A 24,472-nucleotide genomic window follows, 5' to 3' on the forward strand; every position below is an offset into this window, starting at 1 on the left:
GGGAGGAGACTTGTCTCAGGACATAAGAGCATCCCCAACAGCATCATCCAATCCAATCATAAGGAAAGTGGGGTCCTCCATTATCTTCACAAACCCGTAGTTAACCCCATGGAGTGGGGTAAGCTCTGACTTTTAGGGAATGATATTATCATCCCAGCCACACAGAACTGGTCAAGGTGCTAGTTGAAACATACAATTGTTGGGGAATTAATCCCATCTTCCAGCTGTTCAAATAATCATATGCCCATGGGGTCCTGTTATTATCCCCACAGAATAACAAGCATGAAGATTGTCTATACATGAAATGTGGTAATTTCTCTGAAGTTTACCTCAAGTTGTCTAGCTTAGGCAAAACAATAGTCAAATAGAACTAGAATTTAACATTCACAGAGGTGCGTTATTGAGATATTATTTTTCTTTCTCTAATCACCTTCAATTCTGGAGATAGCCAAATCAAGACTGATTCGTTTAAAAAACAAGTCCAATTTTAACAAATGTGGACTAATTATTTACATAAGCTCAGCAAAAATAGCAATTTGCCATATAGATTTTTTTTAAAGATTTTATTTATTTATTCATGAGAGAGAGAGAGAGAGGCAGAGACACAGGCAGAGGGAGAAGCAGGCTCCACACAGGGAGCCTGACCTAGGACTCGATCTCGGGCCCCCAGGATCACACCCTGGACTGAAGGCGGTGCTAAACCGCTGAGCCACCTGGGCTGCCCCATATAGATCTTTCAAAATCAGTTTTTTTTTTTTTAAAAAAATTTTTATTTATTTATGATAGTCACAGAGAGAGAGAGAGAGAGAGGGGCAGAGACACAGGTAGAGGGAGAAGCAGGCTCCATGCACCGGGAGCCTGACGTGGGACTCGATCCCGGGTCTCCAGGATCGCGCCCTGGGCCAAAGGCAGGCGCCAAACCGCTGCGCCACCCAGGGATCCCCTCAAAATCAGTTTTGCTGGAACTTTTCATAAGGAATCTAGATTGAACTTCTAGTAGCTTTTCAAGGCCAGAAGCCAAGTCAAATAGTTGCCATCAAACATGCCTGCAATACCTGTAGATTTGGGTGAATTCCTCTTCTTGAGGTCCCCAAAGTATCCTGAGGTTCCTGCACCTGCCAGGAAGTGACATTCTTTACTCACTTGGTAAGGCTGCTGGGAACTCTATAAGCAAGGTATCAGGCCAACATTTCCACGGGACTTTATGGCTCCATGTTTCATAAAGTCAACCTCAATTCCTTGAAGCTGTCTGGTCATATCTTAGTCTGTGCATGTCTCTCTCAACTATGACGTCCCAGTCAAAGCCTTGGTAATAATCAATGTTTTCAATGGTGTCCTGTTACAAGGAGAACAGATTCTTATTGAATTTATGCAAATGACCATGACTGCCCTGAAAGAAAGAATACTTAGACTTTTTGAATTTCATAGGGTTCAGAGAGAGAGAAAAGTTAGATGGTTCAGTTTGTTCACAAAGGGATATTTTATTATATTTTTCTAAGTCATAGATATTTTAAGAGGAAGTTTCTTTAATCTGGGAGAACATTAGAGAACCAGCGATATTTTAAACAATAGTTACAAAAACTATAATCATATTTCTTTTTTAAAGATTTTATTTATTTATTCATGAGAGACAGAGAGAGAGGCATAGACATAGGCAGAGGGAGAAGCAGGCTCCCCCTAGGAGCCCGATGTGGGACTCAATCCCAAATGGGGGATCACACCCTGAGCCAAAGGCAGGCGCTCACCCGCTGAGCCACACAGGCACCGCTATAATTATATTCCTTAACTCTTTTAGTCCCATGTTAATAATCCTAATTTAGTTTGAATGTGGCTTTTTAGTTCTGGATATTCTTACCCATTTCAGTTTTAGGATCTTAAAGATACCGAATACTTGTATTTGTCCTAAATGTACTTTTCATGAATGTCCTTGAAGATGAAGCATGTTTTTTTTTCAAAGATTTTTAAAATCTATTTATCTATTAATCTATTTATTTAATCTATTTATTTTTTTTATCTATTTATCCATGGGAGACACACGGAGAGAGGCAGAGACACAGGCAGAGGGAGAAGGGAAACATGTTTTATAAAAGCATCAGAACACTTCTAAGTGACCAAAACTCAGAAATGGTTTATTCTGAGTTTATGTTTATGATCTGATATGACAATTCATTATGATGCAATTGACAAGCAAATACAGTTATTTCTACGACACAGAACACTTCAATAATCGGAATATTGAGTGATGATCTTATACCAGAATGTAACATACCGAATAAACAATCCTAATTAGTCAGACTTCATTTACAGTTTAAATCTTGGAGAAGTTTGGAAAACCTTAGAAGGTTTTAAAGCACATGCCTAAATAGGGTTATAGATCATCAAAGACCTGACAATGATGAGGTCAAAAACCTAGAAACTGGTTTTTCTGGGCATGTAGAAAACAACTTTGTTTACGTTTTCTTATCAAGAGCACACTAACAATCCAAGAAAATGTGTCTTTTTAACAGAGAGAATGCAGAATTTCAATCTTATACCAGTGTATTTTTTTTAAGATTTTATTTATTTATTTATTTATTTATTTATTTATTTATTTATTTCAAAGAGAGAGAGTGAGGGGCAGGGGAGGGATAAAGAGAAGGAAAAGAATCACAAGCAGACTCCATCCCAAATGCAGAACCTGACAGGGAGTTCAATCCCACTACCCTGAGATGATGACCTGAGCTGAAAACCAAGAGCTGGATGCTTAACCCACTTAGCCACTTAGGCGCTCCATCAGTGTATTTTAAAAATCTATTCATTTCAACCTTTGTCTGTCCTGACCACACTTAAAATTCCTTTCCAAAGATGTCCCTTCAGAAAACCTTCTACAACTTTCCTTTGCATTCAGATTTCGTCCCAAGTAATTGGTCTCCAACCAGTCTTATTTAGGCCAAAATTACTTTCTTAAACCTTCAACAAAAATGTATTCCTAATTTCTTAGATCTTTTGCATACATAGAGTTGCTTCCCTTCTTTCTTTCTTCTTTCTTTCTTTCTTTCTTTCTTTCTTTCTTTCTTTCTTTCTTTCTTTCTCTCTTTCTTTCTTTTTTTAATTTTTAACTAACATTTTTTAAAAGAGTGGGGGTAGGGAGGGGCAGAGGGAGAAGCAGACCCCCACTGAGCAGAGACCCCAAGACAGGGCTCAGTCTCAGGACCCTGAGATCATGACTCAGCCTAACCGACTGAGCCACCCAGGGGCCCCTTGTTGCTTCCCTTATTTCCATCAGTCCTAAAACCAAGTAGTAATGAGTTGTGAATTATTACACCAGAATTCTTTAGGTGGCAAATTTATAGATACATTTAAGCACAAAGTAGTTTTTCACAGCAGACCCAAATATCCTTAGTTTCTCTGCAAAAGGAGTCCAAAGCAGATACACTGTATGTTTAGTAATCAATGCTTTAGCACTTTATCCTATTTGGAAAAGACTTAGATGTCCAATGAATTTAATCTCAATTCAACAACCAAGAAAAACTTTAAAACTTCAAGTTACCAACGATTGTGAAAGCTATCTTAACAATTACCCAAGAAAACTTTAAAACAGACAAAATTAGCTATCATTTTAAGTCATCTTTTTGCTAAGATACTGCAACATGATAACCTGAGGTAACACGAGCTTATTTGACATTTAGTAAACTTTGGTAGAATAAAAGTTTTATATTTAATGCAGATAACGCTAAAAATGTGTCATTTTAAACCAACAAACTTAAATTACTTTAAATACTAAATTATGTTCCACTTAAAAGTCAACCACTTTTAAGTCCACTTAAAAGTCCACTTAAAAGTCAACCTGGGTCCTGGGTCCACTTAAAAGTCAACCAATTTGTTCTCCATTGTCAATTTTTACCTGGGGCACTGGTGGGGAAATCTGAAGAGGGTGGTGTTAAGTCTGAGGGGGTGCTCTTCACTCCTTGACAGGGTAGGAGGAGGAGCCAATAGTGCCAGAGGCACCGGGGATGGTATTAGGAACCAGTTATGCAGGTTGCACCCAAGGTGCTGTAGAAACAAGAGGGGGAGGGGAGGCAGAAGAGGCCAGGTGCTGCCAGAAGGCAAAGAAAGAGGGTTCCTGGATTTAAACCTCATCAACTGACAGATAAGCAGATGTCATGTTTTGTTTTTTTTGGGTTTTTTTTTTTCCGACCAAAGTGGAAACACGCAGTCCGTGTTGGACCAGAGAAGACAGGGAACTTCCCCAAAGCAAAGGGAGTTTTGGCAGCTCCTTGGGACTATTCCTTAAAGTCCCCATCCCGAGGTAGACTAAGGAGACTAACGAACCACAATTGGCTCCAATTATAGCTTTTAGCCCAGGAAATGAATGAAGGAGAAGCACCCACATCTATTAGGAGGAGGAACAGGAGAGAGGGTCAGTGTCCCCTCCATCAAGGATGGCCTATTTCCTCCAGCAACCTGGGTTCTATCAGGAGGAGGCCTATTTAATTATCATTCAGATTATCAGGAGAGAGTTTACTGGCTGAGTTAGTGACCCAACATGTTCTGGAAGAGGCCATTAGGTGCAGGTCCTGATTTAGAGCCATGAAGTCCTGGACCGAGGATACCTCTGTCCATTTGCCCTGTTTCCTGCACAAGAGATTGATAGATCTGAGTGAGGCCATGCAGTGTTACAGGAGATTGGTCCCTTCTTAAATTTTGCAATCTGAATTGCTTCCAGTGGGTTAAAAGGCATTCTGAGGCAGAGTCCTTGGGAACTGAAGAAGGGAGAAGGTCCATTATCAAGAAAATCCACCCCCCCCCCCCCCCCCACTCCTGGGTGGCATTCCACGTAGGCTATGTCAGAGGTTCCTGGTATCAAAGCGACCTAAGGCGTCCCTTGAATGAAATCGCTATGATTGCTGCCTTGCCACTCACTAAAGGCCCTGTAGGAGGGATGCTAGCATCCCCTCCTTGCCCATCACACTCTATGCTGCAAAATGGGTGCCAGTGTATGGATGAAGATACTATGCCTTGCCTTGCTGTGAAGAACCTGCTGCTTTTTAATCCATGGAAAGTATTAGAAAAGCTTTACAAGGTGAAATTACCCCAATTTGTAAGGTAAGTAGTTAGTAGAGGACATTGATGGAAAACAGTAAAGATAAGAAATCCATCACAGTCTAAGTGACATTCTAATACATGTAGACGTTTACAGTCAGCTTCCCTAGGAAATGGCTCCTGGTTGGGTTTTAATTCAATCAGGAACGGCCGCTCTGAGTGGAGATCTTGAGGTCAGAAGTGATGAGACCAGAGATGTGGAGGGAATCACATTAGACCAATGAGGAGGGAACTTCACATGAAAGTCTTAAAGCTTGGCAGCCATCCTGGTGACTCAGGTGGCTGTCCTGTGCCCAAGACAGACAGCTTTGTATAAGGACAGGAAGAAAGAGAGGGCATCAAGTTTCTGGTCTTGTTACCATTCCATCCATAATACTAACTTCCAGAGAAAAGACAAGCTTTCTCCTCCCTGTAGAGTAGCCACGGACTAGAGGGTTGCAGCATGAACAGCTGACATTGAAAGTGTTTCAATAAGACCATACTCCTTAAAAAGCCCTTGAAATGAAAGTAAAGGAAGGGAAAAGAAAGTACTCACCGAATTTGCACCAAAGCTTGGAGTTCAGATGAGAAGACTCAAGCCACGTGACCGGGCACCAAAATGATGTGAAAATGTTGGAGTTCAGAGCAAATGGTCAAGAAATAATTCTTGAATAATGTCTTAATAATGTCATAATAATGTCTTCAGTGCAAAATTGTAGTTTTATTAAAGCACAGGGACAGGACCCGTGGGCAGAGAGAGCTGCCCTGGGGTCATGAGAAGTAGCCAATTATATACTTTTAAGTTGGGAGGGAGTTAGGGACAGCACAAACCTCCAAGGTATTTTGGAAACAAGATTTCCAGGACCCTGAGGGGGCTATTTTCAGGAAAAGTTCATTTATCACTCTTTAGTAAAAACTCAGTCATGAGACCCTTCAGATGTCTATCAGTGGGCCTTATGCTTGGAGGATGATTGTTAACATCTATCTTGGGGGGTAGAGGTAAAGGAAGTTTCCAAGCTTCCAGACTATAAAGGAATTTCTCTATGTTTAAAGTAGACTCAAGGTCCTGAGGGGGTGGCCTAAGACTGCCTTTTGCCTTAATGAGTGTCCACATTGAGGCAGCTGAGCTCCCAGAGGAAGGTCACTCTGCCTGTTTCAGGGACTTGTCAATGGGCTGTAAGCAGTAAGGAAATGTAATTTTTTCTTTTACCTTTGTTTTTTTTTTTTTTTTTTTTTTACATCATTTTGGAGCCACAGTAATACTTAGGAGGGCTGTGCCACAGGGTTAGGGACTAAGTGCTGTTTTACTATGTACTTCATTGCACGGAAGTTGGTGGGCAGCCTAATGTCAATGTAACCCATTCCATGACAGAAGACACAAAGGACACAGACCAAGAAAAAGACTGTATCTGGAAAGAAATGGATCACTAACCAAAGAGTAGTCTAGCAAATTTAACCAGAGTCACTAGTCCCAAGGAACCAGTCCTGCAAATATTTTCTCTTACTCATCTAAACTTAGAAAGAGGGAAAAAGGACTCTCACCACTCACTCCATTGGACTCTGCACATAGAGATCCTGGGAGGCTGACATGGTAAGAAATCTTACCTTCTGCCAGCTGTATGTCAGATGTCCCAGGATTTCTGAGCAGCAGCAGTGTCTGGGGTGAGCAGTGTCCCGTGAGTTAAAGTATCCTTCTGACTACGTCAACTGCTGGGGAGGGGAAATTACCTCTGCCTTTCAAGGTCCTTCTGCTGGACTAAGAATCAAATTGAGATGAGACAGATTAATAGGAGAAAATCAAATTTACTTTCAGACGTACAGTGAATCCACACAGACATGAAATTCCAAAGACAGTGAGGCAACATGCGGTTTACAAGAGCTAAGGAGAGGGGTAGGGGTCTGAAGATACAAAGGGTGGGCAGTGTAGCATTAGCAGGAGGGTGAAAGGAGATGTTTGGAAAACAAAGATTGCCGTTATGCAGATAGGTGTCTTAGGTAAAGAGGAATCTCCTCTACAGCTTTCTTCCTGGTACAAGCAGGCAGTTGGTGATGGGGGGTGGGGGGGCCGGTGCAGATAAAGGCCTTCTCTGAATCTGCTTGGTTTGGATTGTTTTTCACTCAAAATAATGTTCTCGTCAAAGTGGCCCATCTTAGGATGGCTTGCCCTTGGCCTCCCAAGGGTGTAAAGAAGCAAATAGGCTGGTCTATGTGGGGGATGGGCAAGTAGGCGAGGCTTCAGAGGCAAGGGTAACCTTGATCCCATATTGAAACAAGAGCAGGAATATTCTAGGCAAATGAGGAAGGATAAGAGTGAGCACTGAGCTGGGTTCCAGGAGTGTGTGCGGGAGAGGGGAGGGCTGGTTTGTAGAACATTCCATGCCGCGGAAGCTGTGTGAGAAAATAGAAGGAGGTGTGAAAGAGAATGGCATGTTTGCGAAACTGCTAACAATTCCATATGGCAGGATCACTGAATTTAAGGGGTGGGGTTACACGGTTAGAAATCTGCCCAGAGAAATGAACAAGGGGTGGTGGAAAGGGAGGTGGGGGTGGGGGTGACTGGGTGACGGGCACTGAGGGGGGCACTTGATGGGATGAGCACTGGGTGTTATGCTATATGTTGGCAAATTGAACTCCAATAAATTTTTTTTTAATTTAAAAAATTAAAAAGTAAATTAACAACAAAAAAAAAAAAAAAAAAAAAAAAAAAAAAGAAATCTGCCCAGAGAAGTAAGCGGAATCACATCTTACAGGGCCTTAAATACCTACTGCTGGAATTTGTAGTTGTGGCCATTCACTCCCAGACTTGGAAACTTTGCACCCTGGGATCCCTATCCCTAGTCTAGAACTCTAGCTGTTTACTGGCCTTTTATATTCCCTCATTGCCCTGTATCAAAAATTCTGGGTCGTCCCCCGCCCCCCACCACTCCTCAGGCTCATCAATCCAGCCTTGCCCCCACCATCAACACTTCTCTCCTTCTGTACCCTATGCCTGAGCCTCTGGAGGCTTCTGGCCTCCTGCAGCCATACCCAACAATGTTACTGGGCTCCTCTAACCCTGCTAGATTTTTCTACCTTGACTTTTATGGTGGAATCTGTTTATATTACCTGACTTCTCAGTAGCCTCTTTCCTGCCCCAGAGCATCTTCTTCCCTTGGATTCCACCCATTTATATTCTCTGGGCTTTCTTCCTACTTTTCTGACTCCTTCTTGTCAGTGTTCTTTACGGACTTCCCTTCCCTTTGGATCCCTTGAGTTGGCCTTGATTCTGTTCTCACTCTTTTCTTCTCCCTCTTCTCCAGGGGATTTCCCTCACTCCAGTGACTCCAATTACTATCTTCGTGTTGATGAAACTTAAAAATTTCTATCTCCTGTGCAGCATTGTCTCCTAAGCATCAGGTGGCGTAACCAACTGCTTATTCAACCTCGCCTTTTTAATGTCTCCTAAACACCTCAAACTCAACATGCTGAAACTGACCTGATTTTTTTTAAACAGACTTTTTGAAAAATAATTTATATACCAGAAAAGTATCTTGTGTAAGCGTACAATTCAATTTTTAATAAATTTATAAAGTTGGGAAACCATTACTACAATAGAATTTTAGGACATTTCCATCACCCCAAAAAGATCCTTCTTACCCATTTACAATTACTCCCTGTTCCCATCTCCAGCTCCAGCTCCATCTCCAGCTCCAATAATTTACTCTCTGTGTTGCATATTAGTGGAATCACATGAAATAGGATCTTTTGTGTCTGACTTCTTTGACTTTAGCATAATATTTTTGAGCTTCACCCATATCGTAGTGTGTCTCAATACTCTGTTCCTTTTCATCACCAAATCGTATTTTATTGTATGGATATACTACATTTTGTTTATCCATTCACCAATACAGACATTTGGAATTTCCACTTTTTGGCTGTTATGAACATTGTTGCTGTAAATATTGGTGTGGAAGTCTTTGTCTAGACAGCTTGGGTATATACCCAGGAGTTCATTCCTGGGTCATATGGGACATTTATGTTTAACTTTTTAAGAAACTGCTAGACTGTTCTTCAATGACTTTGCTATTTTTATTCATCATCTCCTAGGGAATTTCTATTTCAATTAATGGCTACACCATTAGTTAATGAATACTCCAGAACCTTGGAGCTCCTTCTTTATTCCTCCTTCTCCATATCTCCAAATTCCATTACTCATCAAGTCTAGTCAATTCTACCTCTCTAGTACCTCTAGACACATCTTCACCTTCACAGTGACCGTCCTAACTCAGCCACTGTTATTTTCCGCTTTAGGAATCTCATTCTTCTGCCTGTCTCACCTTCTCTAATCCATTCATTGAAAAAAGAAAAAAGAAAAGTTGTGAAATATTTGATGTGCACAAAAAACATATGAACCATAAATAATTTATAAAGCATAGTAATAGAGTGAAAGCCTTATGGGCCTACCATCCAACTTAACCATTGCTAACATTTGACCATTGCCAACACTGTGGATGTGCTTTCTGGGCTCTACTCTATCCAATTCTTCTTCAGTGGCTTCCTATTGTTCTTAGGATAAAGACCAAACTCATTGTTTTAGCTTTGTAAGTTCTTCATAGGATTTGAAATCCTTTCCTAAGGATCATTTACTTACCTACTCCCTTTTCCTTCAGGTTCTACCCCCCAAAATCATCCTCCCTGCCCTCCTTGGACCAGGTAGGGTGCTCCCCAAATGCTGGGCATTTCTCTTATCATAGCTCCCATCACTTGGTATTCACAGTTGCTCATTTGCCTGTTTTTCCCAACACATAGCTCTAGGACAGCAGAAGCCTGGTCTGTCTTGCCAGTGTATCTCCAGTTTAGCATGGTGCTTGGCACATAGTAGGTTCGCAGAAAGCATTTTTTGCATATTTAAAGGAAAGTGATTTCCACACATCTAGATAAAGGTATCTGGCAGGTATTTGGAGCTCAAGAGAAAGGTCTAGACTAGAGATACAGATTTGGGAAAATTAAATCTTGTAAGTTAAAATTTGAAACTGTAGGTGTAAATGACACCATCAGGGGCAGGATGAAGAGTACAAGTTGGGGGGTGGGGAGGATAGTACACTACCATATATGGGTTAAGCAGAAGAGGAGAGCCAGGGAAGGAGAGCGAGAAGAAGCACGAAGCAGAATGACCTGAGAGAACAGGGAAGGGAGGGTGGGAGGTGGGGGTGGCATGGAGGTTCTCAATGAGATGGGAAAGATCACAGCCTTGAAGCTTTGGGACGTCAAGGAGGACGATAAGTGACAAGAATACATTGGGTCTTGCATACAGGAATCCCTGGAGACTGCGTCAGAGGCTTCTGAGGAGCTAAAGCCAGAATGCTATGGGTTGGAGAGCAAAGGGACCTGAAGAAATATAAAGTTTAGTGTGAGCCTGGAGGTACTTTCGAGGCACTTGAGAAGTATGCAGATCTGAAGGGAGGTTCTGATTATTAGGGTAGCAAGGAGTTAAGCTTTCATTCAAATGTTTTTGAGCATTTCTTCTGTGCCAGACACTGTGTCAGGCTGAGCGTGTGTTTGGCTTGTGGGAAAAATCCAAGAGTCCATGGACAGGTATGGTTTACGAGGCTTTGACAAAGAGGACTCCAGGAGGTCCACTAAGGGTGGATATGGAACCCTTGTCTCAGGCTTCCAAATTCAGTGAGCTCTTCAGCTTAAGGTGCTTCATGCCTTTGATTTTTTGGGAAGCAGACGGATGTGCCATGTCCGTTCATCCATATGTCTTGGGGGAAGGGGAGGAAGAAGGTGGGGGAGAAAGCCTCCTCCCCGGCTCCTTTTCCTGGGGCTTGAACCACAACGGGCACTTCTCACTGTCATTTCTACCTCTCCTGCAGCCTCCCTCCTGATCTGTATATATTCACACGTGTAAGGCAAGAAAAGTCCCAGGCCAGGTGAATTTTGCATTTTCTGTCTGACCTGGGGTGGGGTTGGGGGTTCAGGAAGTTGAAGGGCTTGGAAACCGCCCCGGGGGAGAAAATGACCTCTTAGGAATGGAATGAGTTTCTAAGTTTAGGAAGCTTAGAGCTTTAACAAGTTTCTTCCAGGAGAGGGAGCCCCAGGGTTGGGAGAGGAAGATCCTACTGCAAGGTTTACCATGCGAAGGGGACTCGATTCTGGCAATGTTTTTCAGCAGCCCAGAGGTTATTTATGGGTTAAGTTCAGATAACAGGGGATGCAGACAGGAGGGAGGGAGGGAGATAGACTCATAACACGCTGACACAGACACAGACACAGTCACACACACACAGACACACAAACCACATATCCCTCACCCCTCACCCCTCCCTAGACACACTCACAATTTCGGCTCCAGTCCACTGGTTCCTGCACCTTTGCTGTGCCCCTGAATCATCTGGGGGACCGAAGGGCAGATTTCCAGGCCCCCTCCAGGCCGGTGGAATCAGAACCATCCAGGGCAGGACCTAGGAATCTGTATTTTTACCAAGCTCCCCAGGCGCTTCTGAAGTGAATGTGGACAGACTGGTGAGCTGCTCTGGGTAATTAGGTAAATACTTTAACTATAGCTTGTTCGAGACTTAATTCAATGGCTCCAGGCATCAACATGTTGATGGCTAGTTGGAATGTAATCCGTGGGAGACCGCTGTTCGGACTGAGCCATTTTCTTTCTTATTTTCCTTTTAATAATTTTTGTGTTTATTAGTATAATACACGAGGAGGGTTTAAAAAGTCACATGGCACCAAACGGGTTATAATGAATAACAGCAATCCTTGTTCCTCCCTTCCCCGTGCCCTAGGCTCATTCAAAGGCAATCACTGGTGGAAATCTTTCTCCCCACCCCCCCGACCCCCCCTTTCTGGGAATCAACTCCATATTTTTAAACAATATGCTTTTATTGCTGTTTCTTGATTTTGAAATTTTAGAAATTGTTTATTTGATTACCTACTAAGGAATATTATTAGGACTTTGCTTTTTCTTGCAACTCACACATGCTCCTTTCCTTCCTTTCGGATTCCTAATACCATGATTGCACAATTTTTAATTAAATCAATAGTGTTTATGTTATAATGACCAATTGTTTACAGCCCAGCAAGGCAATGTACTGTGACTGCATTTCTTTTCTTCTGCTCTCCCCTTCCCTCCTGGGAGTTAACAATCACCTCATTTTTGTTTGCTTACTGAGTTGGTGGTGTTCCCCGAATCCTCTGACAAGAGCTATATGACTCAAATAAACTGGCCGATTTCATTGGATAATCTATCTAATATTTTTCTTTGGAGACATCCCTCCTGGAGTCCCAAGTCATTCCGTTCCAGTCTGGTCTAGGAGCTCGACAGACTGTTATCTGGGACATTCCCTTTGCCATCCACCTGGGAACTCAGCCTTTTTTCTCTCTTGGCTCACCTCCTTCTAAATGGTAGGGAAATGTTTTTGACACCTTGGATGCAGGAGTGATATTTCACATTAAACATCTTTATGTGGCATGAATCCATCAGACCTTGGCCAGGTAAACCCCAGTGAGGCAGCTCGCTCTGCTTGTCTTTTACATTTCCCTTGACTCCGTTAGTCTGGGTAAGGATTTCCAGACTGAAGGCTATTTTCCCTTGGAATTGGAAGACACGGCTGTACTGCCTTTCAGTTTCTAGCTTCCAGTATTGTTACTGAGAAGTCCAATTGCTCTCTGGATTCCTAATCCTTGGTTTTTGAACTGTTTTTCCTTTCTCTAGAACACTGGGGATCTCTTTATTCCTGGGGTTCTAACATTTCTAATAGTGTACTTTGCGGAGAGGTTTATTATTATTTTTTCATTCATTGTTTTGGGCACCCAGTGTATCTTTTCAATGTGACAATGCAAATCTTTCATCAGGGGGCATTTTGGAGAAATTATCTTTTGGATTAATGTATTCCCCTCCACTTCCTCTTGTTCTCTTTTTTTGGAATTCTTATGAGAAGACCTTAGAAAGCCTGTAGGTTTCTTACTCTTTTTGTCTTGTTTCTCATCTCTTCTCCTTTTTTGTCCCTCTTTTGGGGGGGATACTGTCAATTGTATCTTCCAGTGCTTCATTTTAATCTTTAAATTTCTAGTTGTATTTTTTCAAAAGCTCTTCTTGGGAAACCTGGTTGCTTATAGATCCCACTCTTGGTTTTTGCTCAGGTCGTGATCTCAGGATTGTGGGATCGAGTCCCTTATGGGGCTCCGCACTCAGTGCAGAGTCTGCTCGAGATTCTCTTTCTCTCTCTCTCTCCCCTGCTTCTCCCCCTCTAAAATAAATAAAAGTTAAAGAAAAAAAGCTCTTTCCTGTTTTCTAGTATTTAAAAACAAAACAAAACAAAACAAAACAGTGGCTTCCTGATATTTATTCATGGATGCACTGTCTTCCCTTATCCCTGGGGAGATTTTAATGTTGCCCTGGCTGTTGTTGTTAATGATTGCCCCGGCTCTCTGGATTACCTATGTTGGAGTCGTCTTCAATGCCAGAGGCTTTCATTCCATGCTTGGTGATCCTTAGAGTCCATTCCTTGAGTGTTGGAAGCTTTGGGTGTGAAAGCAGGGTTTGCCAACTGTTGGATTTTACCGTAGGATAATCTAGTGAGTGCTTGGCAGGTTCATCGAAGGCCCCTCTCCCCTGCCCCCTGTCAGTGTCTATAGCTTTCCTTCCCTTGGTTGGGCACTTTCTACAAGGAGGAATCTTGAATTCTTCTGCCTCATGCAGGCTCAAGTAGGGTGAATGGAGAGGGGGATACACTGCGCTGTTCATGTTCTGGGAGCTGAGCCAGGTTAAGGGGCTGGGGAATCTCATCTTTCAGTATTGAATCTTTCTCTAATCCCTGTTTCTAGCTTCATGCCTAACCCCGCTCTGTGCTGTGCCTATTGTCCCTCAGTCTGGTGCCTCTTTGGCCAGTTTCTCTCCAGAAAATCAACTTTCCTTTTTTACTGGGGGTGGGTGGGGGGCAAGAGAGGGAATCCAGAGTGGCCCCTATTTCTCCCCTCATCTCTCCGGCTGTGTACTGAGATGCCCGATGCCCTGATCCCTGACATTCTCCTGTGCTTTTTGGCCTCTTATGGGCTTCCTATCAGGGACACTTGGGCTTCAGCAATCTCTGCTTTGCTAAGTCACTTATCACTCATCCATCCACTTTTCATCTTCCAGAGGGCGTTGACATCTCTCATCTGCTGTTGTTTCTATTCCAGTTCTCTTTGTCCTTGTGGTTTATAGCATGTAAATTCTTCTACTGTGATCAGTGCATTTTATCGGGAAGCAGAAATTAATGCTTGTTCGACTGCCACATTTAACCCTATTTAGCTCTTCTGAGGAACCTGTCAGGCTTGAAGTGATGGGGAGCTTATAGTAGTGACATCTTCTACTCCCCCCCCCCAAGCTATTCAAGAGTCAAATGCATGAAAATGAGATTGTTATTAAATCATTTTAATGGAAGAAAAGGAAAGGAAATATTTCATTTATTCATTCATCCATTTCCCCCCCACCCCCCAAACATTTATCCAGCACTAATATATGTCCCGGCTGTGCTAGGGGCCAGGAATATAAAAGCTGAGCAATTTTTGGTATCTTCCTTCCAGGAAATAATAGTTAAACACAAGGAAGGTAGGCAAGTAAATCCAAGCTTACAATAGCATAATAATATGCTATAATAGAGGTGTGCAGAGGGTGCTAATGGGAATATGAGTGTCCAAATTAGTCCAGGATGGTGGGAGAAGGGTGGTCCTGGAGCTAAGTTTTGAAGAATAAATACAAGTTATGGAGGTGAAGAAGATGTAGGAAGGGCATCCCAAATAGAGGGAACTGTGTGTGTGTTCAGGCAAGGAGTCTAGAAATAGCATGACATGTCAGAGGAACCTCAAGTAGATTGAAATGGCTGGAGCAAGGGTCCACACTGGGGAGTGGCCTGAATAAGAATGTAATGGTCACTGAACTATAAATATCTACATTAGTCCAGAGCGTGATCTTGGGTCTACTAATTAGAGATGCAGAAATAATAATATCCTATTCCCCTCTGTGAATTTGAGCCAATTTAAAAAATGTTATTTGTAAGAGGAGGATACTGTGAGATTCTATAAAGATATAAAGCATGCAAAATGCTGGGTCACTGGTAGGAATTTGAAATATTCTAGTTGTCTCCTGACAAACCTGCCTTAAATCTTTCTATTCTCTTTCTTTCTCTCTCTCTAGTGCCCTAACAGTTATAAAACAGATCCTGGAAAAGCTTAACTCTTAGGAAAATCTTTCCTTCTTTCCATTTCTGCCAGGCAAGGATTACTTGAGCATCTTTTAACTGAATTATTTTTTTTCAAACAGCAGATGCAGTGTTTATGAGTTCTTGGGTGTCTGGGGCATCTTCCTGTAAAGTCTAGGTAGTGTTTTACAGGGCCCTTGGGTGGGACCAGGAGAAATGCGTTCCAGTCTCCTCTCCACCACTGACATATATGTGACCTTGGGCAAGCACCCTTTCCCTCTTGGCTCTGGTTCCCTTACCTGGCAAACAAGAGGAATTAAATTATGTTACCTTTAAGATTTATTCCAGCTCAGAAATCGGGTGCAGGGCGCTTTTAGCTGCACTGATACTAGTATAAAGAGTGAGGTAAGATTTTTGGATGTTACTTTCATATCATCTATTTTTCACATCCTATGATATTTTCATGTATCATGAAGAGGGAAAGGCAATTCCTTTCCAATCTTGGCAAGCAAGCAGAAGTGAGATTCTTTCATCTCTCCTTACCTCTCCAACCCTCCCACCGGTTCAGCTTCTGACTGATTTATTCACACAAACCCCAAAGAGATAGGCTGGCACTAAAAAACCAACCAACCAAACAAACAAAACCACAGACCAAAAAAGCTTCAAGTGTGTCCTTCTGAATCGTTACGCACTGTTGGAAACGTCGGGGGGAGCCAGGACTCTTAAAAGCCAACTGTTTTGAAAACGCATCATCATCTCGTATAGTCGCTTTCCAAAGCAAGAGTCCAGTTATTTTAATCCCTCCAAGTGACTGGATAGGCAAACTACAGCCTTCTGGTTGGTTCTGTCTATTGATGGCAAGTGAAGGTTTGGGGAAATGGTCGGGGTGGGGAATGGCATTTCCTGTTCCTGTCCAGTTTCTCTAAGGGATCTGTGAGAAGTGCCTTTGAATTTTCCCAGAACTGGCCAGAGGGTCAGTATCCTGAGCACTTGGGCTGGGCTGGGGCCAAGGAATAGGTCAACAGTACGAGGAGAATTCTGATTGACAACTTTGGGCCTCCCTTGGTCCATTGAACAAGACTTCTTGGGCTAAAACAAGCTTTGCCCAAGGCTCCTGGTTTCCAAGTTAGGAATATCGAAGGGGCTGATGATCAGATGCAGCATGCAGATATCGGCATTCTCAGCAATTCCCAGGATACAGCCCAGTGTTTGTGCTCTGTCATCGGTTTCAAGCCAATTTAAATTAAAAAAAAAAAAAATGCTTACGACCTGCAACCTTTGTATGATTTTAAAAGAACAGACAGACTTTTTAAAACTATTTTTGCAACTTTTTGTTCCAACCTAACTTTCTGTCCCACAATGATCAGAATGCTCTCGGTGCCAGTAACAGACGTCTTGTTCCATCTGCGTCTTATCATATCTTCCCTCCTACACATTTCAAAGCTCATCGGGCATTTTTTTTTTTTTTGACCAGCATTTGACATTGAAATCTCTCTTCAGCACAGACCTCCAGTTTATTCCAATAGATGCATTATTTCAATAGCGGTTTTTTTGATGACCTACTATGTACTAAGCCCCGACACAAATAGTGATGCTATTATATATAATTGATTTTAAAAAGTCTTACCTTGAGGTTTCAACCAAATTTGGCTTCTTTTTATTGATCTCCTGTTTCCTTTTGCTTCTTTTCTCCCTTTCCCTCCTCCTCTGCCTTCCCTTCTGTTTCATCTCTCTCTTTCTCTGCGGTTTCCCACTCTTTGGGGAGGGGCAGGATTTCCTGCTCCGAAGTTGGTTGGTTTCTGGGAGGAGCCAGAAGACCTGCTTCAGGGCCTGGAACCAGCTGGTCTGCCACCTGATACAAGAAGGTGAAACTCAGGCCAAGGAAGAATGGCCTTCTGCTGGGACGGAGCTTGCAGCCAGGAGGTGCTGGGAGGGGAACCCCGAAGGGAAGCCAGAGTGGGTTAGTCCAGGGCTCCCCAGGGGACAGAGCACCCCAGGGCTGGAAGGGTTGAAAGTGGTCCTGGTTGCCCTGGAGACTTATCCATTACTATTGTTAGCTCCGCACAGGCCAGAGGCACACCAGGCCGAACCTCTGTCCCACCCTCAGCGAAAGCTTGAGCTCAGATTGCTGGCTTTGCCTCAAAGGGAAGTACTGAAATAAGAACTGGGTTTGGGCAGATTTTCCTTCCCCACCAGAAGAGACTTTAGGATCCAGTGTGCCCTGTGAGACTGAGACCTGTGTGTCTGTACATTGCTCAGTTATGAACCCCCTAGGGAGTCATCTAAGTGACGTAAACAGTTATGGTCACATCAGCAGGAGCAGAGAGTAGACAGTAGAGGGGAAGACAGGAGCCTGCCACAAGATCCAGATGGGGCAGGGCCTCCAATAATTCCAGCTGGATTCACACCAATTAATGATGGAGGATCAAACCTCAGCATAGAGGTTTTGTTCTTTTGGACTAAAGCACTGACAGCAGTGTGCCAATTAAAAGTTCACTTTCTTTATTCATTTATTGATTCATGATTCAACAGATTATTTACTGAGCACCTACTCCATGCCTGGGTTGGAGCTGCGAATAGAGTCAGCCAAACTAGACATAGCCCCACCCTAATGGAGGGTATAATTGGCACGGTCACACAGTGGTGTCTGAGATTTGGGACATAAATTTAGAGGAAGGACTGGAATTGTTGGGTGCTAATGTCTCCCTTGGAACTGCATCACTGGACAGATTTTGGATAGTCATCTTTCTGTTAGTCAAAATGGGACATTGGGTTTTTTCAACAATGTTTTTGCTTGCAATAATCAACCATTAAGTATCCCTCTCTATAGGCTCCCTATCTAGAGAACCGTAAGTTCTATTGATTTCTAGCTAATTTACTTTTGAAGGCTCTCTGAAAATGTCTGGCTACAAATTGGACATTTGGGATTTCAATTATTTTTTTCTCTCATTAAATCCCCTAATATTTGAGTCCATTAAAAGAAAGAAAAAAGAACTGAAAAAGGCAAGTCCCCTTTACTTCAACTGTTGGGTCTACTCCAGAATACTCTTTGAAAATTTCCTGAAGTCTGTTTTCATTTTTATTTAATTTATAATTTTGAATCTTTGTCCCTTTAAAAGAGAGGCTTCTGAAATTGTCTTTTGTACTATATTTTCTATTTTTTTTCTTGCTCTCTTAAGGTACTTTTTTCTCTCATTTTACATGGCTGAGTTATTTAAATTTTTCCTTTCTTTCCTGCTGCTTTTGTACATTCTTCTCCAGCTGTAGTACTAACAATTAATTGAACTACTTAATGCAGGTCTGTAGTCCAGAGCAATAAGTACCTAATAAAATCCTAAATTATTTAACAAATTTCTCCCCGACTTCTTTAGGTGTAGGAAAAAGTTTAGTTATAGCTCTTAATGTGGCTCCAGACCAGGGCTTAAATTTAGCTCTGTTTTTAAAAAAATTCAATTTACTTAAATCGAAAAACAAAACAAAAACTCCTCAAAACAGTTCACCTAATTTCCTTAGGACTGCCTTCCGGTTTAGCAATTTTAGAATGTTATTGCTTTTCCAGAAAAGGTTCTGATGAAAGGCTCCTATAGATGGTCAGGTAAAGGGGAGTGGAAAGAGAGAAAAATGAAATGAGAGTGGGTTTCAGAGGGTGTCAGAGTCTTTGAGAGAGACCATGCTGGAATTAGAATGTTGCTTTTTAGGCCTCAGCATGTGAATTAAAGAAGCAAACTATTGACTCTTAAGATTTCTGGAGTTCCTCTTAAATATATTAATTGATTCTGGAGTTCCTCTTAAATGAATTTGCTGATTTTGATATGTCAAAAGTTCCTGCGCGATGGCCATTGTTATCCTAACTCAAAGATATTGTCCTTTATCAAAGTAAGCACCAGAGCTAGGATTGCCAGACAGCTTTATATGGGAAGCAGGAGTTCTTCCAAGAGGAGGTTGCAATTTTGACATAGAAGAATCCAAGAAAGATAAAAGAAGCTGTTTAGTAAGAGCATGTACCTGCAAATGGTATCTTGGGTGCCCTTTCCAAGAAAGGTTAGTAAAGGGCCATGCAGTCAATGACCTGACAATGTTTGACCCTGGAATACAGACTAAAAGTGACTGTCTTTCACACATTGACAAGACAGAGAATGCTCTCATGAAAGTTTTGCAGGGAACCCAAAGCTAAGTTTGGCCAATTGCCTTTTCCTGAATTGGGAGCCAGGCTAATGAATCCTCAGCTCTGATCCCTTAGGTCTATTTGGATTGGATCAGTGATTTATTGGGCTATTCCTGTGAAACGCTCCTTTATACATACATCAGAAATAAGGTATTTCAGAACAAAACAACAACACATAAGATAAGACTTTATAATATAGACAAACAAAAGCGAAGGTAAAGTGAGCAGCAGAGGAATAAGCAGTTTAATGACAAAAATAGTTATCAAATGGTGTGCCTCCAAAACAACAGGTCTAATGAATTATGAGACCTACGTCTAATTACTCAATAGTATACCTCCTAAATAAAATGTCTAATGACCTTATACAAAGGCTTAGGTATAATTATTTACCAGCATGTATACCTGTAAACTAAAAACTAAAATATCTAATTACTTTGTACAAAGACTGATGATTTCGTACAAACACCTACTTGGTTACAAGTCATAGACATGGTGAGAACTCAGTGAAACCACTGGAGTTCAGATTATCATTGGAACTGACTTAGTTGGTAGCAGATATGAAGGATAAATAGAGTTTGGGTACAATGAACCTAGTAAGCATACTTTGGTTTTTGGAAACCCCAAATTCAGAGATTGGCTTACTTTCCCAGACGTACGTGGGCTGAATCACCTGTAGAAGCATATTTATTTGTTGACTGCCTGGCACTCTGAAATGTATTTATGTCGTGAGTTAGTTCCTGGTTGGTTGACCCTTAGAGGTGAGGGGCTATCACTGACTGGTTGGCTTATAAAAATGTGTTAACTGAGGCGAGTTGTCATTGATTGAACCAATGAGTTTAAACTGGTTCTGGATACCCTGATTATAGAACAATCAAGCTTGTCCTAAGAATGTGGTAACTGGGGCACCTGGGGGGCTCACTGGTTGAGTGTCTGCCTTTGGTTCAGGTCGTGATCCCAGGGTCCTGGGATGGTGTCCTGATCTGGTTCCCTGTAGGGGGCCTGTTCCTCCCTCTGCCTAGATCTCTGCCTCTCTGCATCTCTCTTGAATGAATAAATAAAATCTTCAAGAATCTGGCAACTTTTTAATATTCTCACAATTGATACCAACTATCTGTTTTCATTAGAACATAATGCAAGTTGAAATCTGATATAATACAAAATTACATATTTACCTATACTAATGGTCAGAGCTTTGCTGTGTTTTGTAAAGAATGAGGTAACTAATAAGTGTTTCACTATGACAAAGTTTGAGAACCATTAGGTTCAACCACTAGGTTAAGGTATTTTCTAAGAGGCAAAAAGCATTGCTTTAGATAAACTTAATCAGGAAATACTTCATTATTGGAATTAAATTCATCATCGTTTTTTAAAATTCTAGTTAGTTAACATGTAAATTTTTTGTTTTTAATAGTTAATAGTTTTTTTTTATTTTTTAAAAGATTTTATTTATTTATGAAAGACAGAGAGAGGCAGAGGGAGAAGCAGGCTCCACGCAGGGAGCCCAACACGGGACTCGATCCCGGGTCTCCAGGATCATGCCCCAGGCCAAAGGCGGGCGCTAAACCGCTGAGCCACCCAGGGATCCCCTGGTTAATAGTTTTTAATAGTGAGAGCAAGAAGGAAAATATTTGTCAACATGCTGAGAAAAAGAACGAAGAGGCATTGGAAACATAGAGGGTGTGGATGGTGGGGATGGGTTGAGAGAAGCAGGCTGGAATAGGAACTATATCTCCTATTTGGTGTTTGTTCTAAAAAGAATCTTAGCATCGTATTAATTGGGTGAGACCTCAGAGGTCATATGACTAATCTCCCTCCAAGTTCAGAAATCTCCCCTCCAGTTTATACCGTCACTGGCAGATGATTTCCAAACTCTTGCTTGCATGCTTTTTTTTTTTTTAAGAGAGAGAGAGAGACAGGCTCCCTGCTGAGCAGGGACCCCCCCCCCTCCCCCAGCCCACATCTCCCATCACCAAGCAGAGCTGGATCCCAGGACCCTTCCCCATCCCCATCCCCAAGCCGGGCTAGATCCCAGGACCCTGGGATCACACCCTGAGCAGAAGGCAGATGCTTAACTGACTGAGCCACCCAGCCGCCCCATCTGCTTGCATGGTTTTAGTCATAAGGAGCTTACTATACGTCACAAGGAAACTCCTTATGTTTTCCATTACTCTGATTTCTTAATGACCTAAGAACTGCTTCCTTGTACTTCTATTTGCTACTTTTCATTCTGCATTTTCAAGCCGTGTAAAACAAGTCTATATTATTGGACTTCATTGGATCGATATGGCCCCCTTTCAACTATCTGGAGGCAATTATTATATGACAGGATTGTACTGGAACTTCTCTACTGGTCTATTCAATTGTTCTGTATGTGACAGGGTTTCTGGATTTTTTATATGCCCGGGGTCCCTCTGACCTGAGTGCGTGTTTGTTCATCAAGGTCTCTCTTGAAATATAACAACGACTATCATTGACTAAATGCGCAGTGTTTGCCAGGCACTGCTGTAAGCACTTTACATGCATTGTCTCATTTGATTTGCAAAATTGCCCCATGAGGGAGGCACTGTTTTATAGATGGGGAAGAACTTATCTAACTTGCAGAGAGTTGATAAGTAACTTGCCCAAGGTCTTAAAGCCAACAAATGGAGGAGTCAGAATGCAAACCCAAGCTGTCCAGTCTCATTTAACTTTCTTGGTTTCCCACCGACCAGATTATAAAGTACAACAAGACCACCTCCTCATTCCTTTTTCTGGACATTTCCCTTCTACTAATAAGATGTTAGGTTTTTGTTTGTTTGTTTTTTAGCAGACCCTTGTTGGCTTATATTGAGCCTTGTAATCAGTGGAAATCATGTAGGTCTTTCTGTTTTTTTCTTTTTCTAAGATTTTATTTATTTATTCTTGAGAGACACAGAGAGAGGCAGAGACAAAGGCAGAGGGAGAAGCAGGCTCCCTGTGAGGAGCCTGATGTGGGACTCTGTTTTTTTCTTTTTTTAGATTTTATTTATTTATTCATGAAAGATACAGAGAAAGAGAGAGAGAGAGAGAGGCAGAGACACAGGCAGAGGGAGAAGCAGCCTCCATGCAGGGAGCCTGACGTGGGACTCGATCCCAGGTCTCCAGGATCACAACCTGGGTCGAAGGCAGCACTAAACCACCGAGCCACCCGGGAAGCCCCCCCACCTTTTTTTAAACAAGAATGTTCTTTATTTGTACAAAGCATTATAATTTTCCTCAGCATTCTTCATTTATTTGTCAACAAACTTTTGACTATATTCATTAAAAAAATTAACAGTGTCAAACTACATACATTCGATTGTACATATGGGAACATGACCTGAGCCGAAGGCAGATGCTCAACCACTGAGCCACCCAGGTGTCCCACTACCTATGTCTTTTTCACATGATCTGCTGCTAGAATAAGGCTTCATAATTCTGTGGCCCTGCAACTGGATTTTTGGAACTAATTCTGTACAATATCTTCTTCCCTGGTTAGTTCAGTGCTTGGTTCCAACCTGTTGAGTCCTTCTGAATCCTGACTGTACAATCTCAGCTCTGCATCAGTAACTGAATTGATGTGTATACCTTCTGTCACTTGTCCTACATTGATAATAAAATTGCCAGACAGGATAGGGCCAAGGACCATTTTTGGGAGTGGGGATTTCCTGTGTTGGGAGAGGGGCTTCCATCTGGTAACAACCACAGTCTTGCGAGACCGTCTCGAAACCTTGATTCTGAAACTATTAAGCAAACTCTCTTTCCTTCCTTTTTTAACCCAGGGCTTCTCCACTTCAGCCCTATTGACATTTTGCACTGGAGAGTGCTTCGTTGTGTGTGCATGTGGGTGTCCCGTGCATTATAAGATGTTTAGCAGCATCCTTGGCTTCTATTCATAGGTGCTAGTAGGGAGTGCCCCACTTCCCCTACCAGACAACCAGAAAAGTCTCCAGACATTTTTCAGTGTTTCCTGGGGGGACAAAATTGACCCTCCTTCCACTGAGCAGTACTCTACCTTTATAAATAGATTACTTGAGCAATCAAGTATTTATTAAGAACCTGTTATTTGCTCAGGACTTAATGATTTCTTTTTTTTTTTTTTTTTTAAATTTTGTTTGACAGAGAGAGAGAGAGAACACAAAGAAGGGGATTGGGAGAGGGAGGAGCAGACTCCTCCACTGAGCAGAGAGCCCCACCTAGGGCTCAATCCCAGGATGCTGGGATCATGACCTGAGGGGAAGGCAGACACTTAACAGACTGGGCCACCTAGTTGATGATTTCTATGAACACTAAAGAGGAAGAGGATGATAAGGACCTTGATCCCAAGAAGATTATACTCTATTCCTGGAGGAAGAGGACCCAGATGGGTGATAACCAGTTTTTTCTCCTTCTAACTTAGAGCTTCTTACTATGATTTGAGTTGATGAGGAGGAAGGCTGGGTAGAGCGAGAGGTCCAACTGGGAATATTGGGAGCTTGCCTTATCTCTTCCTACCAGCTATCGAGTTTTCTTTTTCTTTCCTCTCTCTCTTGTTAAAACACAGAAAGACAGAGGTATCAGCCATACGAGCCTCTGGCCAGGTGTGAGGTGGTGGCAAATAGTTTTTCCTGCCCTAGAATTAATCAGTATCTGCTATTAGTGTACTGTAGCTCAGAAGTTGATTTATCTTCTGATCTTAAAATGCTAAGCCCGGTGGGACTTATAAAAGTTTCTCGCCTGCCACCCCTAACATGAAACAAAAACGAATCCTCAACATACTTCTTATTTATTTATATTTATTTATTTATTTATTTATTTATTTATTTATTTATGAGAGAGAGAGAGAGAGAGAGAGAGAGAGAGGCAGAGACACAGGAGGAGGGAGAAGTAGGCTCCATGACGGAGCCGGATGTGGGACTCGATTCTGGGTCTCCAGGATCACACCCTGGGCCAAAGGCAGGTGCTAAAGTGCTGAGCCACCCAGGCATCCCCTCAACATACTTCTAAGCATGTAATATGAATACCAGAGTCTGGAACAGTGACGCTGACGGTCAGGCAGCTGCTCTCCCCACAGGGCTCAGCGAAGACCCCCCTTAGC

At 42.2% G+C, this 24,472-nt stretch overlaps 2 protein-coding genes across 6 annotated transcripts in view; one reads left to right on the plus strand and one right to left on the minus strand.

Annotated features, from left to right (window-relative positions):
- HSD11B1 (hydroxysteroid 11-beta dehydrogenase 1) overlaps nt 1-16,992 on the minus strand; it is a 64,908-nt gene extending 47,916 nt beyond the window's left edge. Inside the window, exons 1-2 of one of the 4 annotated variants that reach the window (XM_072733359.1) lie at nt 11,382-11,519; nt 6,790-6,817 (exon numbers count right to left, since the gene is read on the minus strand). In XM_072733359.1, coding sequence (XP_072589460.1) covers nt 6,790-6,817; nt 11,382-11,492 — 139 coding nt within the window. In that variant the 5' untranslated portion in view covers nt 11,493-11,519. Of the gene's footprint in view, nt 1-1,055; nt 1,111-6,666; nt 6,818-11,381; nt 11,520-16,860 lie in introns of those variants that run through there. The other 3 variants (XM_025982317.2, XM_025982318.2, XM_072733360.1) reach the window with 3 other exon arrangements.
- The window catches only part of LAMB3 (laminin subunit beta 3), a 153,575-nt gene that overhangs the window by 64,610 nt on the left and 64,493 nt on the right, over nt 1-24,472 (plus strand). The window contains exon 1 of one of the 2 annotated variants that reach the window (XM_072733355.1): nt 11,370-11,587. The exons of the other annotated variant lie outside the window; for it this stretch is intronic. The gene's annotated coding sequence lies outside the window, so the exon portion shown is untranslated. Of the gene's footprint in view, nt 1-11,369; nt 11,588-24,472 lie in introns of those variants that run through there. 2 annotated transcript variants of the gene reach the window in all.

The sequence above is a fragment of the Vulpes vulpes genome, chromosome 13 (assembly GCF_048418805.1).
Source record: "Vulpes vulpes isolate BD-2025 chromosome 13, VulVul3, whole genome shotgun sequence".
NCBI lineage: Eukaryota > Metazoa > Chordata > Mammalia > Carnivora > Canidae > Vulpes > Vulpes vulpes.